The 23689-nt window shown below is 43.7% G+C and overlaps 1 protein-coding gene across 6 annotated transcripts; it reads left to right on the forward strand.

Moving 5' to 3' along the window:
• The first annotated feature begins 2 nt into the window (after positions 1–2).
• Positions 3–15869, forward strand: LOC129853412 (eukaryotic translation initiation factor 3 subunit A-like). 6 transcript variants are annotated; one of them, XM_055919451.1, is made up of 23 exons: positions 3–156; positions 1991–2181; positions 2291–2427; positions 2713–2876; positions 3421–3620; positions 3784–3992; positions 4298–4469; positions 4846–4950; positions 5130–5228; positions 5732–5848; positions 6050–6235; positions 6588–6935; positions 8119–8223; positions 8360–8473; positions 8680–8802; positions 11250–11403; positions 11684–11883; positions 13522–13610; positions 13711–13728; positions 13843–14282; positions 14527–14680; positions 14844–15031; positions 15318–15869. In XM_055919451.1, the coding sequence occupies exons 1-23, from the start codon at positions 108–110 to the stop codon at positions 15527–15529; spliced, it is 3774 nt and encodes a 1257-aa protein (XP_055775426.1). In that variant the 5' UTR covers positions 3–107; the 3' UTR covers positions 15530–15869. The 6 variants fall into 6 exon arrangements, with proteins under 6 accessions (XP_055775426.1, XP_055775418.1, XP_055775432.1 ...); XM_055919423.1 differs by having other exon boundaries at positions 4–156; positions 14506–14680; XM_055919434.1 differs by having other exon boundaries at positions 4–156; positions 14506–14668.
• The last annotated feature ends 7820 nt before the right edge of the window (positions 15870–23689 follow it).

Below are 23689 nucleotides of genomic sequence, written 5' to 3' on the forward strand. Positions count from 1 at the left end.
CCTAGGAGCTTGTCGAAACGGGTGAATGCCTGGCGCGGATGGACCGGTGAAATTAGTAAAATTCACCCAAACCAACCTTCTCTTCATTCCGCGAGAAAGTCAGAAAAATGCCGGCATATTTCCAACGACCGGAGAATGCTCTCAAACGAGCAAATGGTGAGTCATATATGATCATTTCTTAGATGTCCGCGCTTGCGTCCCAGTTATGTATTCACATTGGCTTGCCGTGGTTCGCTAGCTACGCATGGCGGAGAAGACATGTTGTAAGTATAGGTACTCATTCAAGCCACCCGTATCACTAGGCCTTTGAATAACACCACCCATAATTACGTTAAAAGGTCTCATTGCCCGGCCAATTCAGCTATAGTACTTGAAATCTAAAGTCACACCGATCAGATTTATGTCTGTCACTGATGTTAGGCCGGGTGCATCGAAAAGTACCTACCATCTTGTTCACACTGACTAACTAACGTTAACGTCAGCACGTCCTAGCCTTGAAGGGTTAGCTAACGTATTAGCATATCCCCTAGCTAAGCTGCTAACTGACACGGGGATCAACTTGTTCAACTCACTCGGAAGTCAGTAATATTCGGTTTCGCCACATCAACTGAAAGGTAAGAGCTGCTGCTGGTTAATGTTTTTAGCCTTGTCTTGGATAACTAACTAGGTAACTAGCTAGATTGGATCACCAAAACAGAAGGCCCAGCTAAGATTGGCTATCTATGGGCGAGTTCGTTTTGTATCGCCCTGTTCCCCGGGCAGGGTTTGCACATGACCCCCCCCTTGAAAGTCGGTTGTCAAATGATGTTGTCATAGCTAACATTCTCTGTACTAATTAATCTTGCAGTTATATTGTCACTTGTTAGTCATAACATATGGCTGGTTTGGGGTGTAGCTAAATAGCTACTATAGTAGCTAAAGTGCAGCTGGTAGCCTAGCTGTTAGGACAGTAACCTTTAGTCTAGGGGTCCCGTACTACTATTGCTGACCCTGTAAAACAACACATTTCACTGGACCTGTCCGGTGTATGTGATAATAAAAAATAAGATAAATACAGTCAGCTATCAGGGCCTCGTTTCCCGAAAGTATCTTAAGGCTATGTTCATCATTAGAACGAACCTTCGTAGAAGCATCGTTAAATCTCATTCGACATCATTACTAAAGTTGCACGTGAAAAAGCTCAAAATCTAAAGCCTGCCTCAGACCACTTGAAGAACAGCAAAATGCGTGGTTAGATGTGTTTCCCCCCCCCCCCCCTGCCGCGTCACTTTATACACAGACGTCCACTAAACAGATCAAGATGTTTATCTCTCTGTGACCGTCGATAACATCACGAAGTTGACTACAAATCCAAAGTTGCCAATTTCTGCAGTTGTTATAAACAAGCAAAGGATAAAAAATATGCTTCAAATGAGAGCCGAGATGACTGCATTCAAATATAAACAGCCTAACTAAAGTACAGGATACACAGGCCCATATACTGTTATTTCAATGATATTGAAATGATGTTGAAATCATGTTAATTCAATGTTGTTTTATTTGGCTACTGTCTGTAATTTCTGCCTCAATATATTTAATGATGTGTAGCCTAATGTGTGCAATGGTGTGCCAAATCATGATTAAGTACGTTATTATAGGATAAGCGTTAGAATAAGCCGTCTCAATATTTGCGGCCATAAGTGATATCTTTCTAGGAGCTGATCTGTCATTATTGTGGAATAATTATAATATCAAGGTAAGATTTGAATGGAGAAAGCTGATCTGAGAGACGGACTGCCTTTCTTTCTATCTTATCAGTATCGACACATGCCTCAATGATGCTCTTAACAATGTTCTCTCGTTGCATCTTTGGCTGTTGTAGGAAAGAAACCGGACTCAGATATTTGTAATCTATTAGGTGTCCCTTGTGCATGAAAGTTATATTGCAGCAACTGATTCACCTTCAGAACTTTTTCCATCCTTTTTCATGTAATGTGCTATGTTTTTACAGAGTTTTTGGAGGTGGGCAAAAAGCAGCCAGCTTTGGATGTTTTGTACGATGTCATTAAGAGCAAAAAGCATCGAACATGGCAGAAGATCCACGAGCCCATCATGCTCAAGTACCTGGAGCTCTGCGTGGACCTGCGCAAGAGCCACCTGGCCAAGGAGGGCCTATACCAGTACAAGAACATCTGCCAGCAGGTCAGCACACCAACCCCTCTCTTGGACAAGCGTAAATGTGGGATGCTATTGATCCTACAAAGTCACTCACCTGCCGGAGTTAAGTATGACCCTCTATTTTGTTTTGTAGGTGAACATCAAATCCCTTGAGGATGTGGTTCGAGCCTACCTGAAGTTGGCCGAGGAGAAGACGGAGACAGCCAAGGGGGAGTCGCAGCAGATGGTCCTGGACATTGAGGATCTTGACAACATCCAGACTCCTGAGAGGTATTTAACCTTTTATTTAACTAGGAATCTTTTATTGAACTTTGAGATATGGGTCCATTGAAACCTTATTCCAATGTGATGGGCTGATGCTATATTTCAGATAAATTGTACTATCTGCAAACTTATTGATTGTTCCCACCTTTTAATAGCTGTAAACATGATAACTATTGTGCTTCGCCTCTGCTGTAAACCATTAGCATGGTGGTGATGTGTGCACAGTGATGCAATGTTGACGGTGTAGTTCTGTGAGCTCAAATATGACTTCACTACCTTGTGTGATCCTAGTGTACTTCTGAGCGCTGTGAGTGGTGAAGACACCCAGGATCGTACAGACCGTCTGCTGCTCACTCCCTGGGTGAAATTTCTGTGGGAATCCTACCGCCAATGCCTGGACTTGCTGCGTAACAACTCCAAGGTGGAGCGCCTCTACCATGACATTGCCCAACAAGGTGAGCACAATCTGAACTTGTAAGCTGTACATCCGGGTAGGCAACTACATTCACCCAATTTGTCGGTGGATGGTCAGGGAGCAAACATAATTATAACAATTTGTACACGGCAAATTGACCCCAAAAAGATTGTTTTGGAAAATAGCATTTCCTACCTGATTACATTGAAACATTCTATTTTTTTGTGGAAATACTTAGAAACAGATTCCTGAAATTATTATTTTTTAGCTGAATTCTTGGTGATTAGTATTTTTTTTAACCAAAAACTAAAATAATTTTTACTGAACTTTGGGGGGGCCCAAAAAATCACTTGCGTGCTGCCTTTTGCTGCCCCCTGATGTACATTTTCAGTGCCCGGTTTGAGTGTAGGTTTGATAATATCTAACAATCTTGTTATTAGAAATATATATTAGATATATATTAGTCTGAGATGCATAAGTATAATATGCTGTGACTGTAGTGTTAGGTTTACTCATATTTTCTGGCACCATAATCAATTTATTGCTCCTTATTGATCCCAATCTTATCCTAATGTACTCCACAGCTTTCAAGTTCTGCCTTCAGTACACCCGTAAGGCAGAGTTCCGGAAGCTTTGTGACAATCTGCGCATGCATCTGGGTCAGATCCAGCGCCACCACAACCAGAGCACAGCCATCAACCTGAACAACCCTGAGAGCCAGTCTATGCACCTGGAGACACGCCTGGTGCAACTGGACAGTGCCATCGCCATGGAGCTCTGGCAGGTATGTCAAATATGATTCGCTTGCGATGTTTAGTTGTAACGATGTTGCATTTCGAATACTTTTATTGGCCATTTTCTTTTTTCAACAGGCAATTTTATCTACATTTTATGAACATTGATTTTATGTGTTATGAATGGTGAAATTAGATTTTTGATTTTTACAGGAAGCTTTCAAGGCTGTGGAAGACATCCATGGTCTCTTTGCCCTTTCCAAGAAGCCCCCCAAGCCTCAACTTATGGCCAACTACTATAACAAGGTGTCCACTGTGTTTTGGAAGTCTGGGAATGCCCTGTTCCACGCCTGCACCCTCCATCGCCTCTACCACCTTTCCAGGGAGATGCGCAAGAACCTCACCCAGGAAGAGATGCAGAGGTATGCAAGCCCAGTCCTGACCAGTCTGTTGGAATGTGTGGCACATTCCCTTAACAACAACAACAAAAATTGTCAGACCTTTCATCAACCGGACTTATGGTTTCTCTCTCACCTTAATCACCTTTCGATCAGTCACCCTCACATCTCTGCCCCATTTGCAACTAATCAGAGCCTTTTGTTACACTACAGGACACTGCCCCCTTCCTCTTCATGTTAGTGTGCTTTTTGTCATCAATGTTTGGTGATGGGTAGATCCAAGGTTGCAGGTCAGGCAGTTGCTCACGGCTCTCCTCTCTCTCCCTCAGGATGTCCACAAGGGTCCTCCTGGCCACCCTGTCCATTCCCATCACCCCGGAACGCACAGACATCGCCCGCCTGTTGGACATGGACGGCATAATTGTGGAGAAACACCGTAGGCTGGCCACACTACTGGGCCTGCAGTCCCCACCAACCCGCCAGAGCCTCATCAATGACATGGTATGTACCCACATGCATGGAACAGACTATAGAAATAACCATATATTTCTGTTTGTGAGCAGGCCAGTAACAGTATGTCCCATATGTCAGTGTTAGGAGTGTGTATTCTAGTGGTAAACTTGTTTTAGTCCTGTGAACTACCCATACAGATACATTTGTTTACTACACAAGGAACAATTCAAATAAACACTCGTTTTTCCATTGCTGAGATTTACTTGCATGACGTTAGCTTGTGACCCAGGTCCAAAAATAGGCTGACTTGGTTTTTACCCCTAGAGAAGTCAGAGAAAGTTTAACCAACTGCTGTTTCTTTTTTAGTTGTCCTTTTGTCAGGGGTTGTTCACAGTGCTATGTGCATGTTATGTTTCCCCTTTAGGTTCGGTTCAACTTGCTGCAGTACATTGTACCTGAAGTGAAGGAGCTGTACAATTGGCTGGAGATGGACTTCCACCCACTGAAGCTGAGCGGAAGAGTAACAAAGGTAACATTTGAATTCAGAAAAGTTACAATGACGCAACATTGGGCAATTTGTCTTGCAACTGTCCGAAAAACAAAATAAAATACATACACATAATTCCTCTGAAATTACAACTATTTGTGTCATGGCTGATTCATTTACCATTTATTTTTCTTAATCTGTGGTATTGACCTTCCTCTTAGGTGTTGAACTGGGTGAGAGACCAGTCTGAGAAGGAGGCGGACCTCCAGCAATATGTTCCCCACCTGCAGAGTAACACCATTCTCAGGCTGCTGCAGCAGGTGACTTGTTGCTCATTTTGGATTGCTCACTTATACTTTAATGGTCTGTTAATCTCACTCGTAATTAAATGGCACAAATATGTGCCAAACAATAACTGATTCAATATAATGCAAACAATATATCTTTATTATTAACTGTGTCTGTTGTCCTTGTAACTCTATAGTGCAGGGATGGGCACTAGGAGGCCCGCAAACCGATTTAAATACCCACGGTGGATTTAGTAAACCAAAAAAAAAGCGGATTAAACTACATTTAAACATCTAAAACCTGATAGAAAGTAAATAACTGCCCTTTTTACGGCGCGCATTGATTTTTTTATTTTTTATTACTAACAAACGGTCAAAATAAAAATCCCGACGTGGCCCTCAAGCCTGCTATAATGTGGAATGCATGTTTTCATTGATTGTAACGATATGCTGTGTAACATGTCATGTATTTCATATAAATTGTGGTCCTATTAACTAATCACTGAACACAGTTTTATTTCTTTCTTGGATATTAGGTGGCGCAGATCTATCAAAGCATTGAGTTCAACCGACTGGCCTCCCTGGTTCCATTTGTGGATCCCTTCCAATTGGAGCGCTCCATTGTGGATGCTGCCCGACACTGCGATCTGCAGGTAGAGAACTGGACATGTCAATAATATTCTCTGTGCAAAATTGTACAAACAACCAAGTAGATTTTTCACCTAAATACATCGTTTTTTTCATACCTATACACTTTGAATTCAGTCAGTATTTCCACAACTAAAATATTAACACACTTCTGTTCGTTACACAGAATGGCACACTTGAAATCTTTTTAAAATGTCTTTTTCTAGGTTCGAATTGACCATACCACTCGGAACCTGAGCTTTGGTTCGGACCTGAATTACTCGACCAAAGAGGACTCTCCCGTGGGGCCGTTCTTGCAGAACATGCCCTCTGCCCAGATCAGGAACCAGCTGACAGCCATGTCGTCTTCCTTGGCCAAGGCAATCCAGGTCATCAAGCCTGCATCCATGCTGGTGAGCACAGCCTCCCGCCGAGATAGCATTTGTACATGCACTGCGAGCCCTCAAAAAGTAGACAACGTCGCTGTCCTCCCTGATAAAATATCAAAACGTGCTTTCTATTCCATCATCCCATTGTGCATTCCATAAATTATTATAAGGTATTTAAGGCGTTTTGAAAATGTAACATTTTGGCCCAATACTATATGTATTGTTCCGTACATACACACACACACACACCACCAATTCACATTGTGCATGAATAAGGGTTTCACGCAGTATCGATCTTTATTGCTCCTCTTCATTCTCGCTCTAACAAACCTATCCCCATCTCTCACTCTTCTACCTTCTTGTCCACTATTTCCAGAAAGTGCGCGAGGAGCAGAGCCAGCTAGCCATCACCGCCTACCTGAAGAACGGCCGCAAGGAGCACCAGCGCATCCTGGCCCGCCGGCAGACCATCGAGGAGCGCAAGGAGCGTCTGGAGAACCTCAACATCCAGCGGGAGAAAGAGGAGCTGGAGCAGCGCGAGGCAGAGCTGCAGAAGGTGCGCAAGGCAGAGGAGGAGCGCCTGCGCCAGGAGGCCAAGGAGCGCGAGAAGGAGCGCATCATGCAGGAGCACGAGCAGATCAAGAAAAAGACTGTGCGTGAGCGGCTGGAGCAGATAAAGAAGACCGAACTGGGAGCCAAGGCCTTCAAAGACATCGATATAGAGGTAAACTACACACAAGCTCAACTAAGCTGTACACTCGGACACCCGTCCAACATATTGCTTTGTTAGACATGAAAAGATCACGTTGAGATCGACTTTAAGACAAGTTTTTTCCCCCAATGGGTCAAACCCTTATCAGTACCATAAGTGTTTGCCTGGAATGTACACTGAACAAAAATTATATAAATTAACATGTAAATTGTTGGTCCCATTTTCATGTGCTGAAATCAAAGATCACAGAAATGTTCCATAGACACACAAAGCTTATTTGAGCGGTTTGCTGATGTCAACATTGTGAACAGAGTGCCCCATAGTGGTGGTGGGGTTATGGTATGGACAGGCACAAGCTATGGACAATGAACACAATTACATTTTATCAATGGCAATTTGAATGCACAGAGATACCGTGACGAGATCCAGAGGTCCATTGTCGTGACATTCATCCACCGCCATCACCTCATGTTTCAGCATGATAATGCACGGCCCCATGTCGCAAGGATCTGTACACAATTCCTGGAAGCAGAAAATGTCCCAGTTCTTCCATGACCTGCATACTCACCAGCCATGTTACCCATTGAGCATTTTCGGATGCTCTGGATCGACATGTACGACAGTGTGTTCCAGTTCTCGCAATATCCAGCAACTTTTCACAGCCATTAAAGAGGAGTGGGGCGTCATTCCACAGGCCACAGTCAACAGCTTGATCAACTCTGTCGCGCTGCGTGAGGCAAATGGTGGTCACACAAAATACTGACTGGTTTTCTGAGCCACGCCCCTACCTTTGTAATAAAAGGTATATGTGACCAACAGATGCATATCTGTATTCCCAGTCATGTGAAATCCATAGATAAGGACTTAATGAATTGATTACATTTGACTGATTTCGTTATGAACTGTAACTCAGGAAAATCTTTGAAATATTCGCATTTATTTTTGGTCAGTATAGATAACATCTGAAATCAAAGTTTATTGATCACGTATACAATATTGCAGGTCAGCGAAATGCTTATATTTCTAGCTCAAATTGCAACAATATCCAAAAGTAAAAAGAACAAGAAATTTAAGACATGTTAGAACAAGCAATGTCGGAGTCCGGAATATAAATCTATATCTAGAATGAGTTTTGGGAATGAAGTGTGGATCTACAATGGTGAAATGAACTAACTGTTTACCTCCCTTTGCACAGGACCTTGAGGATCTGGACCCTGACTACATCATGTCCAAACAGGTGGAGCAGCTTGAGAAGGAGAAGAGAGAGCTTCAGGACCGCCTGAAGAACCAGGAGAAAAAGGTGAAGACATTTACATTTCAGCAAATGTAAATTCCTTTTGTTTTTGGTCTTGCCTGTTAAACAGGTGATGCATAAAGACCTCCACTAGTGGGGAAATGACTCTCTCAATGTTTCATGTGTGGACTTGTCCTTGCAGATTGACTACTTTGAGAGGGCCAAACGTCTGGAGGAGATCCCCTTGATCAAGAAGGCCTATGAGGAGCAGCGTGTCAAGGACATGGAGTTATGGGAGCTCCAAGAGGAGGAGAGGGTAAGACAATATATTTATTCGGTGTCTATGCCTTTTGTGAATGTTAAACACAAAGCCATTGTAGATGGCAAGCACGAACTGAACGCTCTAGCGATGGAAAACTGTCAGGCTGACTGGTCCATGTTTTTAGTGATTAAAAAAACAAACATTTTAATTGTGGTTACACAATGGTCAAGGATTATGGTCCATCTGTTTTTGTGTTGTAGATCAGCAACATGAAGGTGGAGCGTGAGAGGGCCTTGGAGCACAAGCAAAGGATGTCCAGAATGATGGAGGACAAGGAGAACTTTGTGGGCAAAATAACAGACGCTCGAAGCTTCATCTACGAGGTAAATGCCATTTTTAAAACCGGGTAGTTTGGCCCCTGGATGCTGATTGACTGAAAGCTGTGTTATACCAGGGTTATGACAAATAACTGTTTACTGTTCTAATTACATTGGGAACCAGTTTATAATAGCAGTAAGGCGCCTCGGGGTTTGTGGTATATGGCCAATATACCACGGCTAAGAGCTGTATCCAGGCATTGCGCATAATAACAGCTCTTAGCTGTGGTATATTGGCCATATACCACACCCCCTCGTGCCTTATTGCTTAATTAAAATTTGCATGAAACCACCAATTCTTGAAGCCCATTGGCAATGGCATTAAAGGGAAAATCCACCCCAAACCACTCATTTCTATAATTTCAAGTGTTCCATAACACTGAACAATATTTCTTGTGAATTTTCTTTTCATTGAGTCGTTATAATAAGGTTGGTAGCAGCATGTGGAAATCTGATGCAGCTCAAGTCGACTACAAAACCCACAATGCAGTGCTCTATATATGGGCGGGCTAGCTAACATAGCTACACAATAATACTAAAGTCAATATTAGCATGTGAAGTAGCTAGTTGGCTGTAATATCGCCAAAACAAACTGCACTATCAATTTAAGAGTCTACAATCTCACCATGCCTCAGAGTGGAGTCTGACAATCACAATAGACTCTATGTGGAAACACCCTAACACATTTCTCCTATTTGTTACTCATCAGTCCATTGCATGACGAGTGACAAATAGGAGAAATGTGTTAAGGTGTTTTCACATATAGTCCTTTTTAAAAGAACCAATCTCAGTCCTCTTTTAAAGTAAACTCTGTGGTAAAAATAAAAGCAAAAGATCTGTTCTCTTTATTCACGCTGCCTTTGAGGACGTTTGCCATTTCACTTCACCTATTTTATGGTGTGAGTCCTCTTTGCATTCACATTGCTATGTTTAGAAAGGAACCAAGATCTTTTTCCAACATTCATTCAATGCACTGTGGGTTTTTACAAAGTGCAGGACAAGCCATTCCATCCGAATGTGTTAACGGACAGCTAGATATACCTACTTACATTTTGGAAGCTAATAGATTACAATTATGGCTCACCTTTTAACTAAATGCAATCAGAAGATACTATTAACATGTACATATTGGTAACAGAATAAATAGCAGAAGAATAACTGCAGATTAAATAATGCTGTAATTGAAAATTGTACACCCAATGTAGGCTACTGCCCCTTTAAGAGCTCGAATATATTTTGTACTCTTATGTTTTCTCACCAAATATGTTGTCATCTCACGCTATTTAAACCCCACTATTGAATAAACAACTTATGAAGCCTGTAGATCACATCGCAAACAAATAATCTGAACTAAAGTCCACACAGAGTATTTTGGAATTTCTGTGCATCCTTGATAATCGCTAATCAATATCCAAAAACAGCACACATTTTTTCCCATGAACCTGCACAACATTTTCTCTCTTTTGTGACACCAATGTGAGGGCCTATGGCAGGGGAAACGGTGTTGCAATAGTCTAGTGTGTGGCGCGGGATTAATAACAAGCAAACCGGGGGAGTGTTCACATTGCCCTAAAAAAAGGGAACCGGACGCAGAATTCAAGCGAACCAAGCTCAGACTTAAGTTCATGTTTTAAGTATCCCTATATTTCTGTTATTACGGAGCTATCACTCAGTCAAGAGTGCGCATGCGCAGGAAGTCTAGTCGTTGATGGACCTAGCCTTGAGTGTAATGGCTACCTTTGAGTGTGTTCATACGGTATAGTAAACTTTGTTAAACTGGAAACTTGTCGTTGTGTCATTTCGAGTTAACACAGACCACCTCTTGAGATGGTTTCTGTTGGGGACTCTTTTGAGGGGTCTGAGTTCCTTTTGAAGTGTTCACACTGCACAAAAATTAAGCAAACCGCACTGAGTTCACAAACATTGTCTGAAAGGTGTGAACACCGTTAGACCCCATGTTAAATTACACATTTCTTGCGGTAGGAATATATGGTCAATGGCTCATTCGAGAGAAGACAACCTACCACATTATGACATCTGCCAGTATTGAAATCCGACATGTATGACGGATGTTTTGGCAATCTAAAAGTCCTATTAACTTCCAGTGTAGTGCGAGCAGCTTTATCTCAATACTACGTCATAACCGGCAGAATTTCTGCCTGCTTGAACGGCTATATCTCAGATTAACATGAATTGGCCCAGGGAATCGATAGAACATCACTCAGCGATGCACAAAAACAATATAACATTCAACATGGGTGAATATTTACTTTAAAGAGCTTATCAGTTACTACAAAGAAAGCAGGAACAACACCCCAAAAAGTGTTAATTGCCAATGGAGTTCTACCATGAGTTATTTTTATTTTTTCCCCCTTTTATTAAGAATACACTTCAGTAAGCTCTTTTTGTTTTATTAAGAATACACCTCAATATTTGTCTTGTTACCATCCAAGGAAAAACTGAAACAGTTCCAGGAGCGCCTGGTGGAGGAGAGGAAGAAGCGTCTAGAGGAGAGGAAGATTCAGCGCAAGGAGGACCGCCGCAACACCTTCTACCGCCAGAAGGAGGAGGAGGCCCAGCGCATCCACGAGGAGCAGCTCAAGAAAGGTACCTCAGAGTTACACCTCAGGCCCAGACAATACTTGGTGTATATAGTATGGATGTCAAGTTATTTTAGATCTTATCAACTCTTAGTTTCTCTGAAAGGTAATAGTAACTTAATTGATGTCAATGGAAGACATCTGCAAAAACGTAAGTTATGAACACAGATTTCGGGTCGATGTGTGTTGGTTGGTGTTTGTTCATCTGGGTGTCCCATGTGACGGTTGCCCCATAGTCTTCAGTGTCCTGTTGTCTGAATCGACATGTTATCCATGTGGTGTTGCAGAGCGCGAGGAGCGTGAGCGCATCGAGCAGGAAGCACGCGAGGCAGAGGAGGCGGAGTACCAGGAGCGCCTGCGCAAACTAGAGGAGCAGGAGAGGAAGCAGCGAGCCCGACAGCAGGAAATCGAGGAGCGTGAGCGCCGCAGAGAGGAAGAGATGAGGGCCCCTGCTAGGTCTGAGGAGAAACCCAGAGGAGAAGCTAAGGTAGCCTACGACACATTCTTGCCAACATCTCCTCCAGAGCACTTTCTCACAGCTTTCTTTCTGTTGAGTCAAAGGTGGCTCACTTTAGAGGGATGTTAAAATAATAATAATATTTATAAATGGGTTTATATAGCGCTTAAGTTTTGTTCGCTCAGTGATGATTCTCCTTCATTGATCGCTCAAAAGAGCGACATGAAATTAAATGCACTTCTATTTCACCGGCGAACTGAGAGCGAGAAGCACAGGCAGCCATCTTAAAGTAAAAAGTGAAGTTTCTTGACATTTTCGGTGGAAAGTGGTACATTCATGTCCTCCCATTTCCCTGTTTACTAAGTTATGAAGTCCCAAAAATATCAGTTAAAGGTATGAGATGAAATGATCATAATGTTGCAAATATGGTGTTCTTTAAAAAAACTTAACATGTGTAAATATTTGTATGAACACAACAAGATTCAACAACTGAGACATAAACTGAACAAGTTCCACAGACTTGTGACTAACAGAAATGGAAAAATGTGTCCCTGAACAAAGAGGGAGTCAAAATCAAAAGTAACAGTCAGTATCTGATGTGGCCACCAGTTGCATTAAGTACTGCAGTGCATCTCCCCTCTTCGACTGCACCAGATTTGCCCGTTCTTGCTGTGAGATGTTACCCCACTCTTCTACCAAGGCACCTGCAAGTTCCCGGACATTTCTGGAGGGAATGGCCCTCACCCTCCAATCCAACAGGTCCCAGAAGTGCTCAATGGTATTGAGGTCCGGGCTCTTCGCTGGCCATGGCAGAACACTGGCATTCCTGTCTTGCAGGAAATTGCGCACAGAACGAGCAGTATGGCTGGTGGCATTGTCATGCTGGAGGGTCATGTCAGGATGAGCGACGGTGGGTTTGTGCCTATAGGCGAAGTTGTTGCTGGTGATGTCTGGTGAGGACCTGCCTTACAACAGGCCTACAAGCCCTCAGTCCAGCCACTCTCAGCCTGTAACTTGGGCAGTTGTTGCCATCCTGTACCTGTCCCGCAGGTGTGATGTTCGGATGTACCGATCCTGCAGATGTTACACGTGGACTGCCACTGCGAGGACGATCAGCTGTCCGTCCTGCCTCCCTGTAGTTCTGTCTTAGGCGTCTCACAGTACAGACATTGCAATTTTGTTGCCCTGGCCACATCTGCAGTCCTCATGCCTCCTTGCAGCATGCCTAAGGCACGTTCACGCAGATGAGCAGAGACCCTGGGCATCTTTCTTTTGGTGTTTTTGAGTCAGTAGAAAGGCCTCTTTAGTATCCTAAGTTTTCATAACTTTGACCTTAATTGCCTACCGTCAGTAAGCTGTTAGTGTCTTAACGACCATTCCACATGTTCATTAATGCATGTTCATTAATTGTTTATGGGTCATTGAACACGCATGGGAAACAGTGTTTAAACCCTTTACAATGAAGATCTGTGAAGTTATTTGGATTTTTACACATTATCTTTGAAAGACTGGGTCCTGAAAAAGGAACGTTTTCTTTTTTTGCTGAGTGTGTGTGTGTGTGTATGTATATATACATACACACATACACACATACACACACACATACTATATATATATATATGGTAATGAAAGTTGTCACTCAGTGTTGTACACTCTTTTCCTCTCTAGGACTGGGGTGCTGAGAAGGAGGAGGGAGGAGGAGGATGGAGGCGGCGTACTGAGGTTGAATCGGAGAGGCGTCGCCCAGTGCCTGATAAGTGAGTGGGACTTAATTCAGACTGTACTTTTGAAGCGTTTCATCTGGTTAAAAATACATTTTGTTCATTGGTCAAAAAAATCTTTTGTTACTCTCTATAGTGACGCCGTACCAGATAAGTGAGTGGAATTTCATTCAGATTGCATATTTGAAGCATTTTACCTGGTTTAAAATACTTTGTGTTCACTGGTCAAAGTGACCTGTCCTATAATGATGCTGTCCTTTCTCGCTAGGGACTGGAGAGCCGATGGCGGCGAGGACAAAGACCGAGAGCCACCCTCCAGGAGAGAAGTAGACGGCCCTCGCCGTGGTGGAGCCGACGACCGTGGACCCCCACGCAGGGGCTTTGGGGACGACGACCGCCCCCTGCGCAGAGGCATAGACGAGGACCGTCCACCAAGGAGAACCTTTGGGGATGATGACCGGGGTCTTAGAAGGGGGGGGGACGAGGACCGCGCTCCCCGCAGAGGCTTCGATGATGGCCCCAGGCGTGGCTTTGACGAAGACCGAGGTCCCCGCCGTGGCTTTGATGACGGCCCCCGCAGAGGCACAGACGAGTCCAGGGCCCCCAGACGTGGGGCTGATGATGACACCTGGGGCCCCAGGAGAGGAGGAGATGACGAAAGGGGCGGACCCCGTGACGACAAGCCATGGAAGCCAGCTGGCCGGCCCGGTATAGATGTTTCCCGTTTTAATCTGTCCCAAATATGGATAATTGAAATGTGGTTGCATGTTTGTCTTGTGTAGTATGGTGTGTTGTTGTCGAAAGCCCGCTTCTTTGTACTTGTTCTCATATAATTATGTTAATTCATATTTCATAAACTTCTAATAGTAAATGTTTGTGTAGCGGCAATTTTTGCCAGTTCTTCTTACATGTTGTGCTGGATCATGGGCAGTTGCTCTGGTGTCTGCTTCAGGTGGTGGCTGGCGTGAGAGGGAGAAGGCCCGCGAGGAGAGCTGGGGTCCACCCCGCGAAGGTGGCGGCAGCAAGGATGGCGAAGAGGGCGAGGGAGAGGAAAAGCAGGAGAGCGAACGCTTCCCTGAGCGCCGCCCACCCAGGTCAGACGCACAGTATGTGGACTACAAACAGCACTACTGTGATGTGAAGCCTCGTATACTATATGATCAGGAGTTCCCCTAAATTGGTGGATGGTTTTACTCGTATAGTGAAAGCTGACTAGTCTTACGGGTGTTTTTATTTTTTTATGCCATAATCGGGGACCTCTGTTTTCAGGGAGGAGGGAGGTGGTGGTGGTGCTTGGAGAAGGCCGGGTGCTGATGATGAGGTGCCCAAGAAAAGCTGGAGAGACTCTGCTCGTCAGGAAGAGCCTGACCGTGAGGATCGCCCTCCTATCCGTCGAGAGCGACCTGAGCGCAAGGATGACCGTGACCGTCCCCCACCCAGCAGAGAGCCTGAAGAAGGTAAGATGAGTCCTCTGCAACCTACCTTACTAGCCACATGTTTTTACATTTCGGTATAAAGTTTTGGTTTTAAACCATTTAGACAGCTCTGTATTCATTGCAAGCGTCAACCGATATCAAGCATCAACCTATTAATGCAGCAATACTCATACATGCCTATATCCTGAAAAATGAGACTACTGTAACCCCTGTTCTCTGGCAGTGTTTCCAATCTGGAGGATGTATTTTTATACACAGTACTTAGTTAAGATGTCATCCCCTAACGAGACAGATTCTCTGCACACAGGAGGAGGCTCTTGGCGCCGTGCCGGCGACGAGAAGCGTGATGTGCGTAAAGAGGAACGTCCGGCTCCACCCAGACCCAGAGAGGTTGAGCGTGAAGTGGACGGAGAGAAGAGCTCCTGGCGCTCGGAGAAAGACAAAGAGAACGCTGGTCGCGCCAAGAAGACCAACGAAGAGACCGACGATGACGGCTGGACCACTGTGGCCCGCCGCTGAGTCCACCCTCTCTCTGAGCATCTGCTTCCAATTGGCCCCACAATGACTGTTGTACACCTATTGCTGCCAGCCTCCTAGTAATTTAACCTTGGCATAAGCTTGTGTCATCTCATCAACTATCTCTATTGCCATTGAATATGTATTTTGCTAAAATTAAGGTTGCTTCTTAACCTAAAAACTAGTTAATTCCCATGTTGATGTGCATGCTTAGAGTATACAATTAGTCTCACTTAATATCTAGTGTGTGGTTCTATCTTAAAGCATTCAACCATATTTGACACAATGAGTTGCATGTTTATAGATAAATACGGCCTTTATTAATAAAGTACTTTGCTCAACAGTTGATTTTCTTTCTTTGCTCACTCAATTTCTCTGTTAATGCTCAAGGTCTGACTGATTGTGGTAGCATAGCTAGTAGATACTTTGTAGAACGTGTCTTACACTTGGTCCTTTTTGAAGGATGAGCAGGATTTGTTATTTTCCTGGTAAGACACAAGTTTTAGTAACTTTTTGGTCTTTACTGGGCTGCATCAAATGTGGCATTAACCCTCAACCTAACAACATTTTACATGCACTATAAATACCAAAGTATGTGGATACCCCTTCAAATTAGCGGATTGGACTATTTCAGCCACACCCGTATGCATACAGGTGTATAAAATTGAGCACACAGCCATGCAATCTCCATAGACCCAACATTGGCAGTAGAATAGCCTTACTGAATGGCCACCTTTCAAGTCAGTATGTAAAATTTCTGCCCTGCTAGTGCTGCCCCGGACTCAACTGTAAGTGCTGTTATTGTGAAGTGGAAACATCTAGGGGCAACAACGGCTCAGCCGCAAAGTGGTATCACAGAATGGGACCGCTCAAAAATAATCTGTCAATTGCAACACTCACTACTAAATTCAAAACTGCCTCTGGAAAAAATGTCAGCGCAAGAACTTTGTCGGGAGCTTCATGAAATGGGTTTCCATCGCCGAGCAGCCGCACACAAGCCTAAGATCGCCATGTGCTGTGGTGTAAAGCTCGCCGCCATTGGACTCTAGAGCAGTGGAAACGTGTTCTCTGGAGTAAATAATCACGCTTCACCATCTGGCAGTGGTGGACGAATCTGGGTTTGGCGAATGCCAGGAGAACACTACCTGCCCCGAATGCATAGTGCCAATTGTAAAGTTTGGTGGAGGAATAGTGGTCTGGGGCTATTTTTCATGGTTTGAGCTAGGCCACTTAGTTCCAGTGAAGGGAAATCTTAATGCTACAGCATATGATTCTGTGCTTCCAACTTTGTGCACAAAGTGAAGTCCGTACAGAAATTGTTTGTCAAGATCGGTGTGGAAGGACTGGACTGCACACATCCCTGACCTAAACCCCATTGAACACCTTTGGGATTAATTGGAACGCCGACTGCGAGCCAGACCTAATCGCCCAACGTCAGTGCCCAACCTCACCAATACTCTTGTGGCTGAATGGAAGTGTAACAGTATAACTTTACTTCCATCCCCTCGCGCGAACCAGGGACCCTCTGCACACATCAACAACAGTCACTCACGAAGCGTCGTTACCCATCGCAACACAAAAGCCGCGGCCCTTGCAGAGCAAGGGGAACCACTACTTCAAGGTCTCAAAGCGAGTGACGTCACTGTTTGAAAGGCTATTAGAGCGCACCACCGCTAACTAGCTAGCCATTTCACATCGGTTACAGAAGCAATTTCCTGCAGCAATGTTCCAGAAGAATGGAGGCTGTTATAGCAGCAAAGGGGGGACCAGCTCCATATTAATGCCCATGATTTTGGAATGAGATGTTCGACGAGCTTATAGTGTGCATGGATTACCAAGAAGAAACTATTGGAAAAAGCAACAATCATAGCAAAATATTTTAACAGTTTAATATTATTATTACATATGTAATTGTTATCCGATTTATAATTTCTTTCTCACCAAAACACTTAAGCAAAGTTAGTTAATTTGCATATTCTGTCAAACGAAAATGTAATGTGCAGCCTTTTTCCAAAGAACACATTAGTACAAAAATCTAATAATTGCAGCATGCTTCAAAAAGCATGCCCAAATCATCTAAGTAACATAAAACTAAATGGTATAGCACCCAAAATATAAACTGCACATCTAAAATATTAGAGGATATGTGTTGATGAACTTAAACGTGCAAAGTTTGATGTCAAAGATGGACCTTCTTGATGTCTGGGTGCATGATATGAGCACTGATAATCTGGTTCTCACGGAGACCTGGGTCAAGGGTTCGATCATTGCTGAGGACATTGGAATTGCTGATTACATCTGTAGACTGAAAAAGAGGAAAAGGAAAGTGGGATACCCAGTGATGCCAATTTAGCAATTTTGTTGCTAGATTTAGCAACTTTTCAGAGTACCCTGGCAACTTTCTTTTCAAACAGCACCTAGTGTAACGGATGTGAAATGGCTAGCTAGTTAGCGGTGGTGCGCGCTAATAGCCTTTCAATCGGTGACGTCACTTGCTCTGAGACCTTGATGTAGTGGTTCCCCTTGCTCTGCAAGGGCTGCGGCTTTTGTGGAGCGATGGGTAACGATGCTTCGTGGGTGACTGTTGTGTCTGTGTGCAGAAGGTCCCTGGTTCGCGAGGGGACGGACTAAAGTTAAACTGTTACACTAGCAACAAATTTAGCTACTTTTAAAAATGTATTTGGAACTTTTTGCAACTTTTGAAAAGTGACTCAAACGCTAAAATGTATTTTCCCTCTAAATGACACAAAAACGATTTTCTCTGTCACACACTCAGTCACAACGTTCTGCATTAGCATCGAACAGCCCCCGTGAAATGTAACTTTCTAGGGAAGTTAGAAACCAATATACACAGGCAGTTAGAAAAGCCATGGCTAGCTTTTTCAAGCAGAAATTTGCTTCCTGCAACACAAACTCAAAAAATTTCTGGGACATTGTAATGTCCATGGAGAATAAGAGCACCTCCTCCCAGCTGCCTACTGCACTGAGGATAGGAAACTCTGTCACCACCGATAAATCCACTATAATTGAGAATTTCAATAAGCAGTTTTCTACGGCTGACCATGCTCTCCGCCTGGCCACCCCTACCCCAGTCAACAGCACTGCCCCCCTCACAGCAACACGCCCAAGCCTTCCCCATTTCTCCTTCTCCCAAATCCAGTCAGCTGATGTTCTGAAAGAGCTGCAAAATCTGGACCCCCACAAATCAGCCCGGGCTAGACAATCTGGACCCTTTCTTTCTAAAATGATCTGCCGAAATTGTTGCAACCCCTATTACTAGCCTGTTCAACCTATCTTTCGTATCGTCTACGATTCCCAAAGATTGGAAAGCAGCTGCGGTCATCCCCCTCTTCAAAGGGGACACACACTCTTGACCCAAACTGCTACAGACCTATATCTATCCTACCCTGCCTTTCTAAGGTCTTGGAAAGCCAAGTTAACAAACAGATCACAGACCATTTCGAATCCCACCCTACCTTCTCCGCTATGTAATCTGGTTTCAGAGCTGGTCATGGGTGCACCTCAGCCACGCTCAAGGTTCTAAACGATATCTTAACCGCCATCGATAAGAAACAATACTGTGCAGCCATATTCATTGACCTGGCCAAAGCTTTCGACTCTGTCAATCACTACATCCTCATCGGCAGACTCAACAGCCTTGGTTTCTCAAATGATTGCCTCGCCTGGTTCACCAACTACTTCTCCAACAGAGTTCAGTGTGTCAAATCTGAGGGCCTGTTGTCCGGGCCTCTGGCAGTCTCTATGGGGGTGCCACAGGGTTCAATTCTTGAGACGTCTCTCTTCTCTGTATATATCAATGATGTCGCTCTTGCTGCTGGTGAGTCTCTGATCCACCTCTACGCAGACGACACCATTCTGTAAACTTCTGGCCCTTCTTTGGACACTGTGTTAACAACCCTCCAGACGAGCTTCAATGCCATACAACTCTCCTTCCGTGGCCTCCAACTGCTCTTAAATGGAAGTAAAACTAAATGCATGCTCTTCAACCGATCGCTGCCTACACCTGATCGCTGCTTACATTCTGACTTAGAATATGTGGACAACTACAAATACCTAGGTGTCTGCTTAGACTGTAAACTCTCCTTCCAGACTCACATCAAACATCTCCAATCCAAAGTTAAATCTAGAATCAGCTTCCTATTTCGCAACAAAGCATCCTTCACTCATGCTGCCAAACATACCCTTGTAAAACTGACCATCTTACCGATCCTCGACTTTGGCGATGTCATTTACAAAATAGCCTCCAATACCCTACTCAACAAATTGGATGCAGTCGATCACAGTGCCATCCGTTTTGTCACCAAAGCCCCATATACTACCCACCACTGTGACCTGTACGCTCTCGTTGGCTGGCCCTCGCTTCATACTCGTCGCCAAACCCACTGGCTCCAGGTCATCTACAAGACCCTGCTAGGCAAAGTCCCGCCTTATCTCTGCTCGCTGGTCACCATAGCTGCACCCACCCGTAGCACGCGTTCCAGCAGGTATATCTCACTTGTCACCCCCAAAGCCAATTCCTCCTTTGGCCGCCTCTCCTTCCAGTTCTCTGCTGCCAATGACTGGAACGAACTACAAAAATCTCTGAAACCGGAAACACTTATCTCCCTCACTAGCTTTAAGCACCAGCTGTCAGAGCAGCTCACAGATCACTGCACCTGTACATAGCCCATCTATAAATAGCCCAAACAACTACCCCTTCCCCTACTGTATAATGTATTTATTTTGCTCCCTTGAACCCCAGTATTTCTACTTTGTACACTCATCTACCGTCAAATCTACCATTCCAGTGTTTTAATTGCTATGTTGTATTTACTTCGCCACCATGGCCTATTTATTGCCTTTACCTCCCTTATCTCACCTCATTTGCTGACATTGTATATAGACTTATTTTTCTACTGTATTATTGACTATGTTTGTTTTACTCCATGTGTAACTCTGTGTTGTTATATGTGTCGAACTGCTTTGCTTTATCTTGGCCAGGTCGCAGTTGTAAATGAGAACTTGTTCTCAACTTGCCTACCTGGTTAAATAAAGGTGAAATAAAAATAAATAAATAAATATAAAAAAACGTGCCTAGTTGCAAAAGTGCATTGTGAGTGATGTCAGCAGCAGGCGCTCAGCTCGTGCACAGGCAGCAGCAGGCCAGCAGCAATTTCAGCAAATTGCAAGTCATTGTTGGCTGACTGCAGCAGCAGTAGTATGCGTTCGACGAGACAAACCCAATGAATATAGTTGGTCACAAATGTTTGATCTTGAACAGAACTTACAACATCGATCAACATGTCGCAATCAAAATTGTATAGCCAGAAGTACAGAAAAGAGTAGGAGTCTGTACCTGAATTTAAAGGGTGGCTGAAGCCAGTAACTGGGGATGATTGTCGGGCATACTGTGCGTAATGCAAATCAGATATGCTTGCAAAAATGTATGACATCAAAAAACATTGTGCTACAGCAAAGCATATAAATAAATCAAAACCGTACAACCCCATAACGCAGTCTACATTACCACAGTTGGTTAAGAAAGTGGATAACTGCAAAAGCGCAGAAGCTACTATGTCAATGGCCATTGCGACCATTTAGGTATGGCTTGCAAAGCTGCCTTTTCAGATTCTGTGGCAGCAACAAACTTCCAAATGCACCACACTAAGTGCACAGAAATGATTAGGGGAGTACTGGCTCCTTATTTTCTCAAAAGGGTAAGAGAAGTTCAGTCTCCTTTTGGATGAGTCCACTGATGTCAGTGGCTCAAAATACCTGGGTGTGGTGATTCGGTATTTCAGTGCTAAAAAAGGAACTGTTGTGTCCACATTTCTCGGGCTGGTTGAATTAGAGGGAGACGATGCCAGATCATTAGCAAAGGCGGTAGTTGAGTTTCTTGAGAAATGTAACCTTAAAAAAGAGAATCTTCAGGGTATTGGCACTGACAATGTGAGGACTGGGGTGCAAAACGGAGTGCACAAGATTTTAAAGAAAGAATGTGCATTGCCCAATTTGGTACTCATCCGCTGTGTGTGCCATTCTTTACAATTGGCTGACAGTGCAGCATCCAAAGAAACCATTCCTAGTATTGTTGAGAACTTAATCAGGGAAACCTACAACTGGTTTTCGATTTCCTCAAAACGGCGCGAGGCGTACAAAGCAGTGTATGCCACCATTAATTGTGGCCAGAAACCCCTGCAGATCACCAAAGTGTGTGCCACTTGTTGGCTATCGATTGAGCCTGCGGTAACTCATATATTGAGCCAGTGGGAAGAACTGAAACTCCACTTCGAGGTGACCAAGGCCAGTGAGCATGGCTACATGGCGGATGTGCTCCACGCCATGTACATAGACAAGACCAACTATGTCTACCTGACATTCTTGAAATCAATCCTGTCCGACGTACAAGTTGCAGTGAAGTCATTTGAGGGAGAGAAAACAGATCCTGTCAAGCTTTTGGACAATCTGGTACACCTCTTAACATCAATTTGCAGCAGAGTAGTCAACCCTATGGCAAAAATGTATGTCCTGAAGGATGCCATTGATGGACATCTCAGTCCATCACCATACCTTGGGTACCTTTTCGAGAGCACGGTGTACCAACTCAGTCTTGCGCCAGAGGACAAAAAGTTTATTCGGAGACTGTGCATCAACTACATTGTTGCTTTAAGCAAGGAGCTGCAAGCAAGGCTCCCAGACAACCTTGAAGCCTTGCGAAACATGGCCTTGTTCAGTGTTAATGAAACGCAAAAGCACAATAAAGGCACCAGTGAAATTATTAAAGTAGCTAAGCTACTGGGAAACCAGCCTCAAACAATTGGTTAAATTGTTTCCCAATGGAGAAACATCCATCTGTTTAGGTGGGACTCAACTGAAAATACAGTTGAGTTTTGGAGTGAAGTCAATAACTACACGGACTCTTCCGGGTCAAATCCATTTGATGAACTGTGCAAAGCTGCACTCTCCTTGTACACTCAAATGCGGAGGTTGAACGGCTGTTCAGCCAAATGAGTGTGGTTAAGTCAAAGTTAAGAAATAGAATGTCACTGCACACTCTCAACACCATACTCCTGGTGCGGTATGGACTGAAGCTGGCTGGTGATGCCTGTTACCAGCATAAACTACCAAGTGAAGTTCTGCAGCAGTTTGGTACCACAGCAGCATACAGCTTTAAGGCCACTCCATCCTCTACTGCTGGTTCCAGCTCCGTGACAATGCAGTTGGACAGTGACGATGAAGAGGATTTCCTTGCCAATCTATGATTCATCATATTTACAGTACGTATGCAAGGAGTGGACTTTCTGGAACTGGCGGAGACACATAGCTGATGGTGGCAGTGTGTACTGCAGTGTGTGCGAGAACAGTCCCAATATCTGGAGGAAACCATTGAGCAGCTAGCCAGCCAAGCAGCACAACAACCTGGAAAGAGCTGGAGAGAGATGCCTAGCGCATACATCATTATTTGAGTTAAGTTGCTTGTTCAATGAGATTGCATATATACCTTGTTATTAGCTTGTACCTATAATTGTTGATCAGTTAGGTAGCATGTTAACTACCAACACACTGCTTAAAACTATAATTATTCAGAATGTGTAGGTTTACTAGTTAAAAAGAAAATAAATCAAATGTAATTGTTTAATAATTCAATGTGTATAAAATAAAAAAATATCTGATGATACAAAATGTGTTGGGTTTATATTACTTTTACAAATACAAATATATGATAATAAAACAAATCTAAACTAACAAATATCAAATCATATTTTTCGCCGAGATGGCCAGTCAATTTGAGTAACGTTATTGTGTATTCTACGTAACGATGCAGTTTTACGTTATTACGCAATGACGTCATTACAACGTCATTTTGCAACTTTTAGCAACAAATCGATCTGCCTCTAGCAACTTCCCCTGAAAATTAGTTAGGAACACTGGGGGGATACCTAGTCAGTTGTTCAACTGAATGCATTCAATTGAAATGTGTATTCGGCATTTAACCCCTCTGAATCAGAGAAGGGGGGCGGCTATGTGGAATCGGCTCTTGTGGCATCATGTTCTCTAAGAGTTTTTTTACCATCCACAGTTGTTATGGCCGTAAAGTCATACCATATAAAATGAAATTACGACGCCTATGTTGAAACAAGAAGTTTTGGTACAATCTTATAA

Source organism: Salvelinus fontinalis, chromosome 1 (assembly GCF_029448725.1).
Source record: "Salvelinus fontinalis isolate EN_2023a chromosome 1, ASM2944872v1, whole genome shotgun sequence".
Lineage (NCBI taxonomy): Eukaryota > Metazoa > Chordata > Actinopteri > Salmoniformes > Salmonidae > Salvelinus > Salvelinus fontinalis.

Bases quoted from the DNA above. Each gene is read 5' to 3' on its own strand.
- LOC129853412 (XM_055919423.1), top strand. From the start codon at position 108: ATGCCGGCATATTTCCAACGACCGGAGAATGCTCTCAAACGAGCAAAT. The intron at 4,951-5,129 runs GTAACATTTGAA...CCTTCCTCTTAG, and splicing joins TGAGCGGAAGAGTAACAAAG to GTGTTGAACTGGGTGAGAGA. The intron at 8,803-11,249 runs GTAAATGCCATT...TTACCATCCAAG, and splicing joins CTCGAAGCTTCATCTACGAG to GAAAAACTGAAACAGTTCCA.